General features: G+C 42.6%; 1 protein-coding gene across 21 annotated transcripts in view; it reads right to left on the bottom strand.

The window, feature by feature from the left end:
- Positions 1–1,888: 1,888 nt before the first annotated feature.
- The window catches only part of LOC115156214 (leucine-rich repeat flightless-interacting protein 2), a 90,157-nt gene continuing 73,050 nt past the window's right edge, over positions 1,889–18,995 (bottom strand). For 16 of the 21 annotated variants that reach the window (XM_029703600.1, XM_029703603.1, XM_029703605.1 and 13 more), the window contains 5 exons: positions 18,450–18,542; positions 18,148–18,240; positions 17,766–17,858; positions 17,472–17,619; positions 13,286–16,528 (listed from right to left, as the gene is read on the bottom strand). In XM_029703600.1, the coding sequence (XP_029559460.1) occupies positions 13,521–16,528; positions 17,472–17,619; positions 17,766–17,858; positions 18,148–18,240; positions 18,450–18,542 (3,435 nt within the window). In that variant the 3' untranslated portion in view covers positions 13,286–13,520. Of the gene's footprint in view, positions 2,720–3,044; positions 3,150–3,272; positions 3,353–3,509; positions 3,631–9,572; positions 9,623–13,285; positions 16,529–17,471; positions 17,620–17,765; positions 17,859–18,147; positions 18,241–18,449; positions 18,543–18,995 lie in introns of those variants that run through there. The other 5 variants (XM_029703611.1, XM_029703614.1, XM_029703621.1 and 2 more) reach the window with 3 other exon arrangements.

The raw sequence follows: 18,995 nt of genomic DNA, 5'->3' as shown, positions 1-18,995 counted from the left end.
AAGTAAAAAAACATTGATTTTCAAAATCTTCAACGAGTTTCTAACTGAAGGTAGGGTGTTTTCTTGCTCCCCACGTCACCACGACTCTGTTTGAAAATCACTGTTTTTAAAATGTAATAACTTCTTATCAGGTAGAAATTAACTTTATATAACAGTTGAAGTCAGAAGTTAACATACACTTAGGTTGGAGTCAAAAAAAATTGTTGTTTTCAACCACTCCACAAATTTATTGTTAACAAACTATAGTTTTGGCAAGTCGGTTAGGACATCTATTTTGTGCATGACACAAGTAATTTTCCCAACAATTGTTTAGACAGATTATTTCACTGTGTCACAATTCCAGTAGGTCAGAAGTTTACATTCACTAAGTTGACTGTGCCTTTAAACAGCTTGGAAAATTCCAGAAAATGTCATGGCTTTAGAAGCTTCTGATAGGCTAATTGACATCATTTGAGTCAATTGGAGGTGTACCTGTGGATGCATTTCAAGGCCTACCTTCAAACTCAGTGCCTCTTTGCTTGACATCATAGGAAAATCTAAAGAAATCAGCCAAGACCTCAGAAAAAAATTGTAGCCCTCCACAAGTCTGGTTCATCCTTGGGAGCAATTTCCAAAAGCCTGAAGGTACCACGTTCATCTGTACAAACAATAGTACGCAAGTATAAACACCATGGGACCCCGCAGATGTCATACTGCTCAGGAAGGAGACGCGTTCTGTCTCCTAGAGATGAACGTACTTTGGTGCAAAAAGTGCAAATCAATCCCAGAACAACAGCAAAGGACTTTGTGAAGATGCTGGAGGAAACAGGTACAAAAGTATCTATATCCACAATAAAACAAGTCCTATATCGACATAACCTGAAAGGCCGCTCAGCAAGGAAGAAGCCACTGCTCCAAAACCGCCATAAAAAAGCCAGACTACGGTTTGCAACTGCACATGGGGACAAAGATCGTACTTTTTGGAGAAATGTCTTCTGGTCTGATGAAACAAAAACAGAACTGTTGGCCATAATGACCATCGTTATGTTTGGAGGAAAAGGGGGAGGCTTGCAAGCCGAAGAACACCATACCAACCGTGAAGCACGGGGATGGCAGCATCATGCTGTGGGGGGGCTTTGCTGCAGGAGGGACTGGTGCACTTCACAAAATAGATGGCATCATGACGAAGGAAAATTATATGGATATATTGAAGCAACATCTCAAGACATCAGTCAGAAAGTTAAAGCTTGGTCGCAAATGGGTCTTCCAAATGGACAATGAACCCCAGCAATCTTCCAAAGTTGTGGCAAAATGGTTTAAGGACAACAAAGTCAAGGTATTGGAGTGGCCATCACAAAGCCCTGACCTCAATCCCATAGAACATTTGTGGGCAGAACTGAAAAAGTGTCTGCGAGCAAGGAGGCCTACAAACCTGACTCAGTTACACCAGCTCTGTCAGGAAGAATGGGCCAAAATTCACCCAACTTATTGTGGGAAGCTTGTAGAAGGCTACCCAAAACATTTGACCCAAGTTAAACAATTTCAAGGCAATGCTACCAAATACTAATTGAGTGTATGTAAACTTCTGACCCACTGGGAATGTGATGAAAGAAATAAAAGCTGAAATAAATCACTCTCTATTATTATTCTGACTTTTCACATTCTTAAAATAAAATGGTGATCCTAACAGACCTAAGACAGTAATTGTGAAAACCTGAGTTTAAATGCATTTGGCTAAGGTGTATGTAAACTTCCGACTTCAACTGTATATGTTTTTTCTTCAAAATGTACAAATGCGCCGTTGACACTGGTAATGTGATGGAGATCATGAAAACGAGGTTGAAAAGTGGTGGAGTTGCCCTTTAAGAGACAACAGGTAAACACAAAAAGAGACAAACATACACACCCAACCTTTGTAAAATGTGCTCATAATTTGGCTTTTAGGACACAGATAAGAGAAATGCAGGGTATAAGAAGGAAAGAAATGTAAATACACACAAAATGCTCTCACATCCACAGCACACCATGTTAACCCAGTTCAGTTCAGTCCACTGAGACTTGGGGCCATGTCCTCTCTGTTTATTAAAGGTGAACGTAGGGGGTTGAGTGAGGCAGCGGATAGTTCCGGACAGAGGGACATTCAGTGTTAGTCTGTACACTGGGGATGGGATAGGAAAGTTATGTAGCCCAAGTAGTCAGTCGCGGTCCAAAGAACCCTATCCAGTCCCAAGTCACCCCTAGTTGCACCGTATTTCCCAACAATTCTCTGGTGCAGAGCAGTGCCTTCCCCCAGAAAATAAGACATACAGACTTATTCTTCCCTGCCAATTAGTGCTTGGTAAGGGCTTTCTGGGTGTCATTTACTGTGTCATATATACACCTATGAAGAATTCTCATCATTGGAAAAACAAACAAAAACAAATACATTAAGAATATGGCACATTGCGCGTGTTTGTGTTCTGTGTTGTGTGCGCTAGCGATTAGGATAACTCAAGTTACTTAAAGTTTTTTTTCATAAGGTTGCGAAGCAGATGGAGAGGCAAGCCCAATGCAAGGCGGGACACTCCCTCCAACGTGGGCAGCCATTGGTGGACGGACAGGATAGGGACGGAGTTATGCTGCCAGGTCATCATTAGGGAGTCGTTGCCGTGGAGCGATTGGCCTTCATCTTGTCCAAACGTTTAGAGAGGTGGCTGTTGTTCGACTCAAGTTCATCTATCTTGTCCAGCGCTGACCGCAACTGCCATCAAGGAACAGAAAGAACAATCATTAGATTTTATTCAGAGACTCATTCAAAATCAACAATGACAAAACACAAATTGTGTACATTATAACCCAAGTGTGCACTTGTTCACTCCCCCTAAGATTTGAAAGGATTAGTCCATTCCTTTCAAATCCATGCAGGGAAGTGCACACTTCGGGTAAAGGAGGGAGAAACTATTCCATATGATCATGTAATTAATATCCATTTCAGAAGCAATGTTCTGAACATTGCAGACCCCTGACATCTGGTCTCTGCATAGGAGCTTGATTTAAGCCACATAACTGACAGCTGGGGGCCATACCTCTCTCTGCAGCTTGCGTTTCTCAGCCTTCAACTCGTCCTCCACTTTCTCTGCGTTCTCCGACGCACCCTTGTAGCGGGTCACCTGACCCTCTAGCCTAGTAACCTGCAGATTGGTGATTGGATAGAGTACATGAGAATCTCAGCCTATAACGAGTCAAATTAGCAGTACTTGGATCTGTGATAATTATCTCTTTCCAATCAACCAGGTTAATGACAGTACACTTACATTCTGTTCCAAAGCTGTCACTTCCTGCTCCGATTTGACAAGTTTGAACTTTAGGTCACTAAGTTGCCTGCTGGCATCTCCTGCAAATGTGGGAAAAAAGAAAACAAGGGCTGATGTGCCAATGCAGTAGATACTGAATATGAATCCTATTAAAATAACATAGTTAGGACTAACATACATTTTTGTCTTGAGCTATTCATTTCAGTCATAACACGTTACAGTGTCTGTGGATCTTACTCTGCAGGTCTTGTATGTGTGGGTCTGTGCCGTTCTCCAGAACCTCGCCCTCTGGGCTGGAGTCCTCCTCAATCTCGTTCCTCTGTTTCTTCTGCTCAACTTGGGCCTTCAGTTTCTTCACCTATAGGGAGGACCACATTCAGGACATAGGTAGACACTTAAAACCTATTCAAATTGTAGCTGTATAAAAACAACAACAGGAAACAGCAACACAAACATACAGGTAACTGCCAAAATAAAGGAAACACCAACATTGTCTTAATAGGGCGTTGGGCCACCACGAGCCGCCAGAACAGCTTTATTGCACCTTGGCATAGATTCTACAAGTGTCTAGAACTCTATTGGAGGGTTGCAACAACATTCTTCCACGAGAAAATACACATTTGGTGTTTTGTTGATGGTGGTAGAAAACACTGTCTCATGCTCCGCTCCAGAATCACCCATAAGTGTTCAATTGTGGTGAGATCTGGTGACTGAGATGGCTATGGCATACATCGTTTTCATGCTCATCAAACCATTCAGTGACCACTCGTGCCCTGTGGATGGGGGCATTGTCATCCTGGAAGAAACCACACCGATCAGCATAGAAATTATTCACCATAGGTTGAAGGTGATCACTCAGAATGGCTGTGAATTTGTTGGCGTTTATCTTGCCATCTAAGGGGTTGGGTGGACCTACAGTTGATGTCGGAAGTTTACATACACTTAGGTTGGAGTCATTAAAAATCGTTTATCAACCACTCCACAAATTTCTTGTTAACAAACTATAGTTTTGGCAAGTGGGTTAGGACATCTATTATGTGCATGACACAAATAATTTTTCAAACAATTGTTTACAAATTATTTCACTTATAATTCACTGCATCACAATTCCAGTGGGTCAGAAGTTTACATACACTAAGTTGACTGTGCCTTTAAACAGCTTGGAAAATACCAGAAAATGATGTCATGGCTTTAGAAGCTTCTGATAGGCTAATTGACATCATTTGAGTCAATTGGAGGTGTACCTGTGGATGTATTTCAAGGCCTTTCTTCAAACTCAGTGCCTCTTTGCTTGACATCATGGGAAAATCAAAAGAAATCAGCCAAGACCTCAGAAAAATAATTGTAGACCTCCACAAGTCTGGTTCCAAAAGCATGAAGGTACCACGTTCATCTGTACAAACAATAGTACGCAAGTATAAACACCATGGGACCATGCAGCCGTCATACTGCTCAGGAAGGAGATGCGTTCTGTCTCCAAGAGATGAACGTACTTTGGTGCAAAAAGTGCAAATCAATCCCAGAACAACAGCAAAGGACCTTGTGAAGATGCTGGAGGAAACCGGTACAAAAGTATCTATATCCACAGTAAAACGAGTCCTATATCGACATAACCTGAAAGGCCACTCAGCAAGGTAGAAGCCACTGCTCCAAAACTGCCATAAAAAAGCCAGACTACGGTTTGCAACTGCACATGGGGACAAAGATCGTACTTTTTGGAGAAATGTCCTCTGGTCTGATGAAACAAAAATAGAACTGTTTGGACATAATGACCATCGTTATGTTATGAGGAAAAAGGGGGAGCCTTGAATGCCGAAGAACCTACCGTGAAGCACGGGGGTGGCAGCATCATGTGGGGGTGCTTTGCTGCAGGAGGGCCTGGTGCACTTCACAAAATAGATGCCATCATGACGAAGGAAAATTATGTGGATATATTGAAGCAACATGGCAAGACATCAGTCAGGAAGTTAAAGCTTGGTCACAAATGGGTCTTCCAAATGGACAATGACCCCAAGCATACTTCCAAAGTTGTGGCAAAATGGCTTAAGGACAACAAAGTCAAGGTATTGGAGTGACAATCACAAAGTCCTGACCTCAATCGCATAGAAAATGTGTGAGCAGAACTGAAAAAGTGTCTGCGAGCAAGGAGGCCTACAAACCTGACTCAGTTACACCAGCTCTGTCAGGAGGAATGGGCCAAAATTCACCCAACTTATTGTGGGAAGCTTGTGGAAGGCTACCCGACACGTTTGACCCAAGTTAAACAATTTCAAGGCAATGCTACCAAATACTAATTGAGTGTATGTAAACTTCTGACCCACTGGGAATGTGATGAAAGAAATAAAAGCTGAAATAAATCATTCTCTCTACTATTATTTGGACATTTCACATTCTTAAAATAAAGTGGTGATCCTAACTGACCTAAGACAGGACATTTTTACTAGGATTAAATGTCAGGAATTGTGAAAAAATGAGTTTAAATGTATTTGGCTAAGGTGTATGTGAACGTCCGAATTCAACTGTAAACCATGCCAGGAAAATGCACCCCCATACCATAAAAGAGCCACTAGAACCTTCATTTACTCAAGTGTTCCATTTATTTGGCCAGTTACACAATCTCACCTCACACTCTACACTACCCTTTCCCACATGGACAAAAGGAACAGCTATGTGAGAATGCTGTTAATTGAATACAGCTCAGCATTCAACAACATAGTGCCCTCAAAGCTCATCACTAAGCTAAGGACCCTGGGACTAAACACCTCCCTCCGCAACTGGATCCTGGGCTTCCTGACGGGCCGCCCCCAGGTGGTAAGGGTAGGCAACAACACACCTGCCACGCTGATCCTCAAAACAGGGGCCCCTCAGGTGTGCGTGCTTAGTCCCCTCCTGTACTCCCTGTTCACCCACGACTGCGTGGCCAAGCACGACTCTAACACCATCAAGTTTGCTGACGACACAGCAGTGGTAGGCCTGATCACCGACAACGATGACACAGCCTATAGGGAGGTGGTCAGAGACCTGGCAGTGTGGTGCCAGGACAAAAACCTCTCCTTCAATGTGAGCAAGACAAAGGAGATGATTGTGGACTACAGGAAAAGGAGGGCCGAACACACCCCCATTCACATCGAGCGGGTCGAGAGTTTCAAGTTCCTTGGTGTCCACATCACCAACAAACTATCATGGTCTAAACACCAAGAAAGTCACAAAAAGGGCACAACAACACCTTTTCCCCCTCAGGAGACTGAATAGATTTGTCATTTTTATTTTATTTCACCTTTATTTAACCAGGTAGGCTAGTTGAGAACAAGTTCTCATTTTCAACTGCGACCTGGCCAAAATAAAGCACAGCAGTTCGACACATACAACAGAGTTAGACATGGAATAAATAAACATACAATCAATAATACAGTAGAAAAAAAGAAAAGTCTATATAGTGAGTGCAAATGAGGTAAGATAAGGGAGGTAAGGCAATAAATAGGCCATGGTGGCGAAGTAATTACAATATAGCAATTAAACACTGGAATGGTAGATGTGCAGAAGATGAATGTGCAAGTAGAGATACTGGGGTGCAAAGGAGCAAGATAAATAAATAAATACAGTATGGGGATGAGGTAGTTGGATGGGCTGTTCACAGATGGACTATGTACAGGTGCAGTGATCTGTGAGCTGCTCTGACAGCTGGTGCTTAAAGCTAGTGAGGGAGATAAGAGTCTCCAGCTTCAGTGATTTTTGCAGTTCGTTCCAGTCATTGGTAGCAGAGAACTGGAAGGAAAGGCGGCCAAAGGAGGAATTGGCTTTGGGGGTGACCAGTGAGATATACCTGCTGGAGCGCGTGCTACGGGTGGGTGCTGCTATGGTGACCAGTGAGCTGAGATAAGGCGGGGCTTTACCTAGCAGAGACTTGTAGATGACCTGGAGCCAGTGGGTTTGGCGACGAGTATGAAGCGAGGGCCAGCCAACGAGAGCGTACAGGTCACAGTGGTGGGTAATATATGGGGCTTTGGTGACAAAACGGATGGCACTCTGATAGACTGCATCCAATTTGTTGAGTAGAGTGTTGGAGGCTATTTTATAAATGACATCGCCGAAGTCGGGGATCTGTAGGATGGTCAGTTTTACGAGGGTATGTTCGGCAGCATGAGTGAAGGAGCCTTTGTTCTGGAATAGGAAGCCAATTCTAGATTTAATTTTGGATTGGAGATGTTTAATGTGAGTCTGGAAGGAGAGTTTACAGTCTAGCCAGACACCTAGGTATTTGTAATTGTCCACATATTCTAAGTCAGAACCAACCAGAGGTGTGATGCTGGACGGGCGGGCAGTGATCGGTTGAAGAGCATGCATTTAGTTTTACTTGCATTTAAGAGCAGTTGGAGGCCACGGAAGGAGAGTTGTATGGCATTGAGGCTCGTCTGGAGGGTAGTTAACAGTGTCCAAAGAAGGGCAAGAAGTATACAGAAGTGTCGTCTGCGTAGAGGTGGATTAGACAATCACCAGCAGCAAGAGCGACGTCATTGATGCATACAGAGAAGAGAGTCGGCCCGAGAATTGAACCCTGTGGCACCCCCATAGAGACGGCCAGAGGTCCGGACAACAGGCCCTCCGATTTGACACACTGAACTCTATCAGAGAAGTAGTTGGTGAACCAGGCGAGGCAATCATTTGAGAAACCAAGGCTGTTGAGTCTGCCAATAAGAATGTGGTGATTGACAGAGTCAAAAGCCTTGGCCAGGTCGATGAATACAGCTGCACAGTAATGTCTCTTATCGATGGCGGTTATGATATCGTTTAGGACCTTGAGTGTGGCTGAGGTGCACCCATAACCAGCACTGAAACCAGATTGCATAGTGGAGAAGGTACGGTGGGATTCGAAATGGTCGGTAATCTGTTTGCTAACTTGGCTTTCCAAGACCTTAGAAAGGCAGGGTATGATAGATATAGGTCTGTAGCAGTTCGGGTCTAGGGTGTCCCCCCCTTTGAAGAGGGGGATGACTGCGGCAGCTTTCCAATCTTTGGCAACCTCAGACGATACGAAAGAGAGGTTGAACAGGCTAGTAATAGGGGTTGCAACAATTTCGGCAGTTCATTTTAAAAAGAGAGGGTCCAGATTGTCTAGCCCAGTTGATTTGTAGGGGTCCAGATTTTGCAACTCTTGAAGAACATCAGCTATCTGGATTTGGGTGAAGGAGAAATGGGGGAGGCTTGGGCGAGTTGCTGTGGGGAGTGCAGGGCTGTTGACCGGTGTAGGGGTAGCCAGGTGGAAAGCATGGCCAGCCGTAGAAAAATGCTAATTGAAATTCTCAATTATAGTGGATTTATTGGTAGTGACAGTGTTTCTTAACCTCAGTGCAGTGGGCAGCTGGGAGGAGGTGCTCTTATTCTCCATGGACTTTACAGTGTCCCAGACCTTTTTGAGCTACAGGATGCAAATTTCTGCTTGAAAAAGCTAGCCTTAGCTTTCCTAACTGCCTGTGTATATTTGTTCCTAACTTCCCTGAAAAGTTGCATATCACGGGGGCTCCCAGATGGGTTCCCAGATCCTCAAAGTTCTATAGCTGCACCATCGAGAGCATCCTGACCGGTTGCAACACCGCCTCGTGTGGCAACTGCTCAGCATCCGACCATAAGGCGCTACAGAGGGTAGTGCGTACAGCCCAGTACATCCCTGGGGCCAAGCTTCCTGCCATCCAGGACCTATATACTAGGCGGTGTCAGAGGATGGCCACAAAAATGGTCAAAGACTCCACCCAAGTCATAGACAGTTCTCTCTGCTAACGCACGACAAGCTGTACCGGAGTGCCAAGTCTTGGTCCAAAAGGCTCCTTAACAGCTTCTGCCCCCAAGCCATTAGACTGCTGAACAGTTAATCAAATGGCCACCTGGACTATTTGCATTGACCCCCCCCCCCCCCCCCCCCGTTTTTACACTGCAGCTACTCACCGTTTATTATCTATGCAAAGTCACTCTACCCCTACCTACACGTACAAATTACCTTGACTAATCTGTACTCCCGCACACTGACTCAGTACTGGTACCCCCTGTATATAGCCTCATTATTGTTATTTTATTGTGTTACTTTAAACAAAAAAACAAAAATAATTTGTTTATTTAGTAAATATTTTATTTACTCTATTTTTTTGTTGGTCATGGGCTTGTAAGTAAGCATTTCACTGTTGTATTCAGCATATGTGACAAATAAAATTGTATTTTATTTGCCTGTAGGTCTATGGCCAATTCAGTTGAAGAGTTCAGCTAGCGTAATGGGTGACAGACTATGGATGGATGGATGTCCTTACTCACCTGTCCTATCAAGTTTTCCCGCTCGTCAACCAGCTTCCTCAGCCGGATCTCTGAAAGAAAAAAAAAGTCTTTAGAGCTGATCTGCTTACAGTGTTAAAAGTTTCACAGAACTTCTCACCATTATCTGTATAACTTTGAGTAAGCATCTATAACCCAATCAATACACACTTTCATTATGTTCATGCAAGAACAATCATAAGAACAACTTGAGCATACAGTAAAACCAATGTTAACATACCAGGGGTGGGAGGAGCCAAGTACATGGATGGGGAGGGGCTGAGTCAGGGTGGGAGGAGTTTAGAATCACTTGATGCATGCAATGGAGCAGGTGTCCATTGGGAGAGCGTAGGTGAGGGGTGGGGTTATGGTTAGCATGCAGAAACTGGACAGGAGGGCACACAGCCTCTAGGGCATTTTTATGCTAAACAGCTAATGGATGAGAGAAGTTGACCCGAAGAGATTATGTTTGTGCGTCAATGAGACTGCTATTGACAGGCAGACAACACACAAGTACTATTATACTATAACACTACATAATTAGTATTATACATTACTAAAGTTTATTTCTCAAAGTGTGTAATTCCTTATTTTATTCAAATCCTGAAAAGGGTCAGAAGGTATTTCCTTACAAAAAGTGCACATGAAGAAACATTCAGACCAGTGATTAACAAGGGAGTCATATTCTTACACTGTATACAATTTGTCTAGCAGTCATATCATCATATGAATTCAGGAAACATGGCATATACTGAACACAAAGCAATTTTACAGTATGCACATGATATCCTAGGGCTTGGATTTCACCTGATATCATTGCCTACATGGAATGGACTTGTAACATGGAGGATTTTTCTGCCAATTATTTTATGGCATGAGACAATCTCATTCGGTTAGTTTCTCTCTTCATCAAAATACACCAAGCAAGAACATTTTTCTTGTTCTGTGCAAACTTTTGACTAGGCTTGGGCGGTATACCGTATTTGGAAATAGCCAGGGGAAACTATTTATTTTATGATTTAAAAAAAATAGTAATATTTGTAGCTACTTTTTAAGTAAAGCACCTGCAGTCAACTTGTGCAATATGTTAGCAGATACAGCAGATTGTTTTCTTCATTTCACATTATGAAGCTTACCGTATTTCCCCCAGAACAGTTGAGAACAGTTTATTTTTCATTTATTTATTTAACCCTTATTTTACCAGGTAAGTTGACTGAGAACACATTCTCATTTACAGCAATGTCCTGGGGATGATTGAGCCAATTGGAAGCTGGGGATGATTAGGTGGCGATGATGGTATTAGGGCCAGATTGGGAATTTAGCCAAAACACCGGGGTTAACACCCCTACTCTTAACATGTTTATTTGTAAATAGTACAATGGGAGAAAGCGGGAGCAGTCCAGCTGTGTATTGACAAGGGTCAAGTTTTATATTTTGCTTCAAGAGTGATCAGGGAAGTGCAACTATAGTTTTCCTTCACAGAAAATACATTAGTGCAGCACATTCGACAGAAAATAGCTTCCTTTTTATCAACAGAAGTGCAACGCTATTTGGTTGGCAGCCACACAAGTAAATGAGCTCACAATGAAAAAGCAAGGTCTTTCTTGCAAAAACGATGCATGGCCATCATACCTGTATTTAGAATGTTTATCATAGAAAGAATGTAGCCAGCTACTTTTCCTAATGTTTTGCTTAAAGTTAATCTTGCATTTTACAAGAGAAAAGTAGTCTGGCTAAACTGAGAAAAGTATCAGGAAAGTAGCTACACATCATTCAGAGAACTGTCTGCTGATAGAATGCTCGTTTGTGAAACTGAAGCACAAAAGTAGTCTGATGCTGAGCTGAAATTTTAATAAGCATTTTAGATCTGCGTTTACAAAATTCAGCAAGATATATGTTTTATTTTTTCCCCCTGCGCTAAAAACACAGAATTCTGCATTAACGTGACCCCTAAGTTGAACTTGTTAGTTGTCTAAGTAAGTGGCTGAATTAATAAGGTGACGGGGCATCGTATGGTGTCAGCTTTCTGCTGTGTTTGAGAGTTCAAAGCCCTTTGGATAAATTATCTGTAAGGCTGCCACTGTTTGATTTCCTTGCGTTTTTTTCTCCTCTTCGTTCACGTTCCGTCTGAGCAGGCAGGCCCCTTCCCTAGCGACTCCACACAGACAAAGTGTGTACACATGCTGCTCCAGTGCCAGTACTGTTTTTACTTCAGACAAGCATGCGTCAAAACTTAATTTGCACAATGTCTGTCATTCACATTTCGCTTGTAAATGTCCAAAAATGACATTTGGTAGCTCCTACCTATATATGTATACCTTTATGAGCTGGATTGCCTGTCTTTGCAATTTGTTTATTTTCGTTTGGGCTCGTTAACATATTTAGCTAGCAGCCTCCATGGAAATTCACTATTACTTGTGCCAATTTTGTTAGCATTCTGGTAAGACGGCCAATGGGTTTTGTTTTTTTGGCGCCCCCTTGTGTACTAGGCCGGTAATTCCATAAATCACGGAATGAGAGAAGGATGGTATGACGATACGAATATCATGCATTGCAATATAAACATTGTGCCTTGAATAGATGAAGAAAAACATACATACTGTAATTCAATCAATCAGTATTATATTATTACAGTATCGGTATATAGGTGCTGCAGATTTATACGAGAGTATGGGCAATGTACCCTACCAGGGCCAGGCAAGTAGTAACACATTTGATTGATTCTACTTATCAACTACTACTAGTCTTAAATTAATGGTTATCTTAGTTGAATCAGGTGTGTTACTGCTTGTTTGGGGAAAAACAGCCTGCGTGGTAAGATTACCCACCCCTTATGACAAACTTCCCTAAAAATGAGCTAAAATACCCACATTCTGTGAAGTCAAAGTATTTGGACAGTGGCATATTTGTTGTTGCATGGCCATTATATGTCTAATGTTTATCATAGTCAACTTTAATTTGAGGGTATTTTCATCCAAATTGGGGTACCCGTTTAGAAAAGACTGCACTTTTTGTACATTGTCCCACCCATTTTAGGGAACCGAAAGTATTTGGACAAATTCACTTATGTGTATTAAAGTAGTCAAATGTTTAGTATTTGGTCCCATATTCCAAGCAATGACTACATCAAGCTTATGCCCAATAGAAATGTATGGTAAATAATGTATTGTGTCATTTTGGAGTCACTTTTGTTGTAAATAAGAATATAATATTTCTAAACACTTCTACATTTAATGTGGATGCTACAATGATTATGGATAATCATGAATGAATCGTGAATACTGATGAGTGAGAAAATGACTGGGCCATACACATCATCCCCCTCAACCTCTCCTGTTTAGCATGTTTTGGAGCTATGGTCTTTGTGCCTCTAACTTTTTCACTCATCATTATTCACCATTATTCGTAATCATGGTAGCATCCACATTAATGTAGAAGTGTTAAGAAACATTCTATTCTTATTTACAATAAAAGTGACAATAGAAATGTAATGGTAAATAATGTATTAGCACAACATAATCTGAAACAACCAAAACAAACTGCAAATGCATCCAACAAGCTTAGTGTAGTCATTGAGTACTAAGAATATAGGCCCAAATACTACACTTTTGATTACTTTAACACACAAATGAATTTGTCCAAATACTTTTGGTTCCCTAAAATGGGGGGACTAGAGCATGTACAAAAAGTGCTGAACAAAAAGTACGCTCAAATTAAAGCTCACAGTCTTCACTTTACCGCATAGTCGTTGTATAATTTGAAATCCAAAGTGCTGGAATACAAAGCCAAAACAAAAAATGTGTCACAAATACTTTTGGACCTCAAAATACAGTACATCGAATTATAACTTTGGAAGGAATTTGAATGGTACTTGCTTTGGCTGTAGTAGTTGAGACTCTTTGCACTTTCATAAATATTTGCTGTTGTTTATATTGAGTGCAGACCTAAAAACTAGGACATTCGGCAGTCCTCTTTTCCCTTGCCTTTTACTTTCTTACTGCCTTTTTTCAAGCCTGTCCTAGATTGCTCATTGTTGCCCTCTGCTGAATCCTCTGTACTTTGACTACTTTCTCTTCTACCCTGCTGTGACCCATACTGGATTGCCTCTTCCCCCTCCTCTACTGGCAAAGCCTCTACCTCAGTTGCATTCTGCTGCCTCTCGCTCTCTTCTACACCTTGCTGTTCAACAGTCACACTCATTCCCTCCTCTGCAATGTCTTTCTGTTTGTATGTTACACTAACCCCTTCCTCTAATGTGATTAGTTGTTGTTCTTCATTCACGTTCTGGCCATCAACTATGGTTTGTGCTTTTTCTTCAGTGCTTCGGAGCTTCTCTGGTGCATTATCTGACCCCCCATCAATTGATTGCTGTGCCACTATCATGCTAACTCCCTCTGTGTCCTGAGGTTTGTCCTCCTCCTCTTCCTTGTTAGCCTTCTCTTTATCAGGCTCTACCTCTATTTTGTATCCTACCAACATCGTTCTCATTTCCTGGCTGACCTCCTCTTGGGATGTTATTGGGAATACATTTGCAGGAACCACTGAAACTAGGTCAGAAAAGTCAAACGATTGACCCTCATTTTCATTCTCCTCGTCATTCCACTGCTCACTGGGTCCAGGTACCTTGTTACCCTCCAGCTTGGCCTCAATGGGATCGTCTTGCTCTTCTGCTTTAGCCAGCATAGTGCATGGTCCACTTTCATTGTGGCTCTGTTCCCTAAAAGAGTCAATTGTCACCGGAGTTTCTTTTAATGGGTCCTGTAGTCGTGTTTCTGTATCATTCAGCTCGGTCTCTATAGAGATCCCTCCATTTGATGCCTCTTCTGCATCAAGTGTTTCTGGCTTGTTGTTTTCATACAAGTGCCTGTCAGTAACTGGACAACCAGGTAGATCCACCAATTGTTCAGGCAGTCTTATGGTCTCAGCAGCAGGGCAGTTGCAGTCAAGCGATATGCTACAACATTTTTCATCTGCTGAATTGTTGCATTTCTCTACATTTGCTGGCAGTGCCATTGAAGTGTATTCATGTTCAAGTGCATTTGTACGCTCTTCTGGGCTCCCATTTTGTTTATCCTGACCTGCCTCTTTTAGGTCTTGTGTCGCATTTTCATTAGCCTGGTCTGGGTGAGTAGTGACACCATCATGGAAGATAAGGTCTTCAGGTTCCATGCTCTTCTTGAGCTCTGGTCTTAGAACGATGGGACTGTGAAAGTTATTCCCCTGTTCCTTTGTGTCTTGGATTGTTTGAGCCTCTTCAACTGAGACCTTGATTGTATCTTCCTCTTTGACATTGTTTGAATTCCCAGCTGTGGACTGTTTCGAGTCCAATGGACATTTTGGGTCAGCTGAAGAGTTCAAACAGTCTCCAAAGTTATCAGGGTTGGTTGTGTACCCTGACTCGTCCTTCTGGGTACCAGTATTTGTTGTCGATTCTAATTCCTCCATAGGGTTATAAGCGCTGGTTATACACTTGGAGTGATCAACAGGATCAACAATACCAATGTTGGACTCAAGGGATAATACTGATATCTCGCCTTCTGATTTCTCTGATTCCATTGTAGGTTGTTTGTCCTTTTTCATTTTCTTCTTTTTCTTCTTTGAGACAACTTCCTCACTCTTAGCTTGGTCAGTCAGAGATACTTCAATGGTAGGCTCCTCGCTTTTAACCTCTACTCGGTCTTCTTCTAGTTGTTCTTCCTTCAGGTTCAGTCCCTCCTCAGCTATGATTTGTGCTTTTTGTTCAGGGCTTTGGAGTTCTCGATCTGGTGAACTATTGGTCCCCTCTAGATGCTGCTGTGTCTCTATTGTGATAACCCCCTCTCCTACCGCCTCTACTGGCTCCTTATCGGTTGGGGTGGAGACCTCATCCTTTTCTGTTTTGCTCATCTTATCTCCCTGTGTTTCATCACCTTGTTTCTCTCCCTTCTTCTTGCCTTTCTTTTTCTTCTTGCCTCCTTGGGACTGTGGCTGCATGTCAGTGGTCTCTGGTAACACATATGCCTTTTTTGTTTTCTGAGGCTCAGGTTGAGGCTCAGGGTTTGATTCGACTGGGCTCTTAGGAGTATCAAGGTCTGTCCCTAGGCTAATCTGTGTGCCATTTGTCATGGAGACTACACACGTTTCTGTTGTGCTCTTCTTATGGTCTTTCTGCTTTACATCGCTTTGTGTCTCTCCCTTCTTCTTCTTGCCTTTCTTCTTCTTGTTGCCTGCTTGGGCCTGTGGCTGCAGGTCAGTTCTCTCTGGTAACGCTTCAGCCTTTTTTGTTTTCTGAGGCTCAAGTTGAGGCTCAGGGTTTGATTCGACTGGGCTCTTAGGAGTATCAAGGTCTGTCCCTTGGCTAATCTGTGTGCCATTTTTCATGGTGTCCTCAATGGTTTCCCTAGGCAGAGGATACGAGTCTAAACATTTCACGTCCTCTTTACTTGATTCGTTTTTCTCTTGTTCAGCTGCTGCACCATATTCTGAGGTAGGCTCTTTTGAGGACGTCTCTTTGGTGTCGTCACTGCTCTTGACAACTTTGGTCTCTGCCTCATCTGCCTTGTCATTTTTTATTCCCATTTCCCCTTCGCTTGCAACCTCTACTCTGCCTTGCCCTGTCCCCTCTACACCTGCTGCTTCATACCCCTCCCCCGCTACTGTAACCTCTTCCTCAGGACCTGTTACAACCACAAGTACCTCAGAATCACAGACCGGTCCACTTTTGACCTCTACTACTGGTATGCCATTGTCAGAGTCTTTGTTGACATCACTGCCTTCAACCTCTTCCCCCAATGTGGGCGAGACTGGCTGAGCCTCCCTTGATGTTTCTGTTTCAGAAACACCAACAAGGCTACAGGGGGTGGGCGAGGTCAGATGGTTCTCTTGAGCCTCCTCCTCGTGTGTATCCTCTTGCTGCCTGGACCTTCCTGGATCCACCACCTTATCTCCTCTACTTCCCAACTCCGTCTCCTGAGCTCTGCCTAGGAGACCATGAGGGATACCATGAGGGAGAAATAGGCCAAACACTGTGTCTTGGAGTTTCAAATAGACATTTTTCTGATGATCAAGATCTGCCAGTTGAACCTGGGCCAATTAGCGCAAAGCAGAATTTGAAAGAATTGGGTAAAAATCGAACCAGCATGGAAGAGGTGGAAAAGGAAGAAGAGGAGGAGAGCACCAAACAAACCCTTGATCCCAAATTAATCTTCAAGGCAGATGAGCAGGTCAGAGGCACCTTGGCAAGCTGCAAATCTTAAACTCTGAAATGTCTACTGTGGTGTTATATTGCTTTGGGACTGGCCAGAAATTGACAGGTTTGTGACTTAACACACACACAAAAAAAATCCTGATCATGTACAAAAAATAATCGATAATCTACATTGAATAGACCAATTAATGGATTTATTGATTGTGACCCGTGTAATGATCTGGTGTAAACACCAACCAACTATACCACCACAGCAAACACTTCAAATACCATTAACATTTATCAGCTTGAAGCAAAAAGTTTATAATAGACAAACACAAGATCAACATCATTTCGCAAAAGCAATCAGCCTAATGACCCTGGACTTACCTCAATATTAAACTACTATGTAGGATACACATTTTGGCACCAAAACAAGGGTGTTTACACCATCTGCTTTAAATCATGGTTCAGATGCATGGATTAGTTAACATGCATCAAGTGCAAGGGTTGCATTGGGTTGGGAGGAGAATCAGTGGTGAAAGCTTAGAAGTTAGCCGCAGAAGAAGTCCAAAACCTATGTCAGTCAACCAAACTCAGGTTAAGTCTACAGGGTTGCATTAGATCAGGTGTGGGCATGATTTAAGCTTACAAGTTAGCTATAATTTGGCAAAGCTATGAAGTAAGCAGGAGATGATTACAACATGTAGCGATCTTTGTCCAGTAATGGTGCTTACCAAGCATGCTGTTCCCCACTTCCATGGGCGACGTCTGGGAGTCCTGAGCCAATTGAGAAGCTGGATCTCCACTGGCTGACCCTTCAGTTCCCAACTCCAGCGTTTCCCCATTGGCAGTCAGGTCAGGTCTGAGGACAATTCCATGTTTCTGGGCAGGACATGAACACAAACTGATGAGAGGCTTAAGAGTCTCACAACAGTACATTATAGCTGCATAACTACAATAGAGAAACCCTGTTTAAGGGGCCACTGTTGCATATTCAGAGCTCCGACTCCCTTGAGATGACTAAGTACCTTCAGAATGTCTTTCAGCTGGACCACCTCATCCCTGAGCTCATCCCGCTCATTTCGGATGGCATCCGAATACTCCTTTTGCCGCTCTAAGGCCTGAGCAGTTCCCCCAGTGGGGGAGGTGGAAGCGCAGGTGAAGAACAAAGAAAGATATGGGTGAAGTGAAAGTGAGCATAGAGAAAGTGAAGGAACAGTATACAGTATCAAGCATTCATGCACTTAGGCAGAGAAGTTGATGCTAGCTAAGTAAATACGTGTATTTTAACACCACAACGCAGGTGAACACAACACAATTATGTGTGGGGGTTACCATTTGCATCCACCAAATGCTATCAAATTGAACATGTACTAACAAAACTAATGGATTAGAGTTCACAGGGCATACCCCAATCTTTTTATCCTTCCACTCCACGGTTTCCTGCAGGTCAGAGATTTCCCTAACAAAGCCGTCCTGCTTGAGACGCATCTGACGGATCTCCTGGACAGCGGAAATGCAGGAAGATGTGATGGAATAAATAGGAGAAAATGAAGTGTGTGTGAAAGCAGTGAGAACAATAGACGATCAGCATGGAGGTGAGGAGACAGGGAAGTTCAGAAATAAGAAAACTGAAAGGTGACAGGTAAAGTCATTTTGGCTGTCCTGACAAGCTTTGGGGTTTCATTTTGAGGATGCCTTGGAGGACTCACTGTTAGTAACTCCTCGCTCTGTTTTAGCGTTTCCTTCATCTCGTTGAACTGGAACTGCAGCACGCCGTGGGCATGTTTCTCACGCTCAAAGTCCTGGGAGAAATGACAGAGGAGATGTTTTAATGGATTTGCAATAGATGCAGTGATCATTGTGGCCCAAAACAGCTGCCTTACAATCCAGGAAGTTGCCATAGCTACATTAGTTGTGGATGAAGTCCGTTTCGGTCTGTAAACTGATTCTTGATCAAAGTGTGTTGTACATCTATATTTTTTAAACATTTAAACAGTTTCACATGTATAAAATCGTACATATCATTTACGTACAATGAATTTGTAAAGTATTCAGACCCCTTCACTTTTTCTACATTTAGTTGCGTTACAGCCTTATTCTAAAATTGCTTAAATATATTTTTTCTCAATCTAAAAACAATACTCCATAATGACAAAGCAAAAACTTTAGACATTTTTGCAAATCTACTACAAATAAAAAAACAGATACTTTATTTACATAAATATTCAGACCCTTTGCTATGAGACTGAAATTGA

Source organism: Salmo trutta, chromosome 20, assembly GCF_901001165.1.
Source record: "Salmo trutta chromosome 20, fSalTru1.1, whole genome shotgun sequence".
Taxonomy (NCBI): domain Eukaryota; kingdom Metazoa; phylum Chordata; class Actinopteri; order Salmoniformes; family Salmonidae; genus Salmo; species Salmo trutta.
This window is presented reverse-complemented; position numbering and strand designations above follow the sequence as displayed.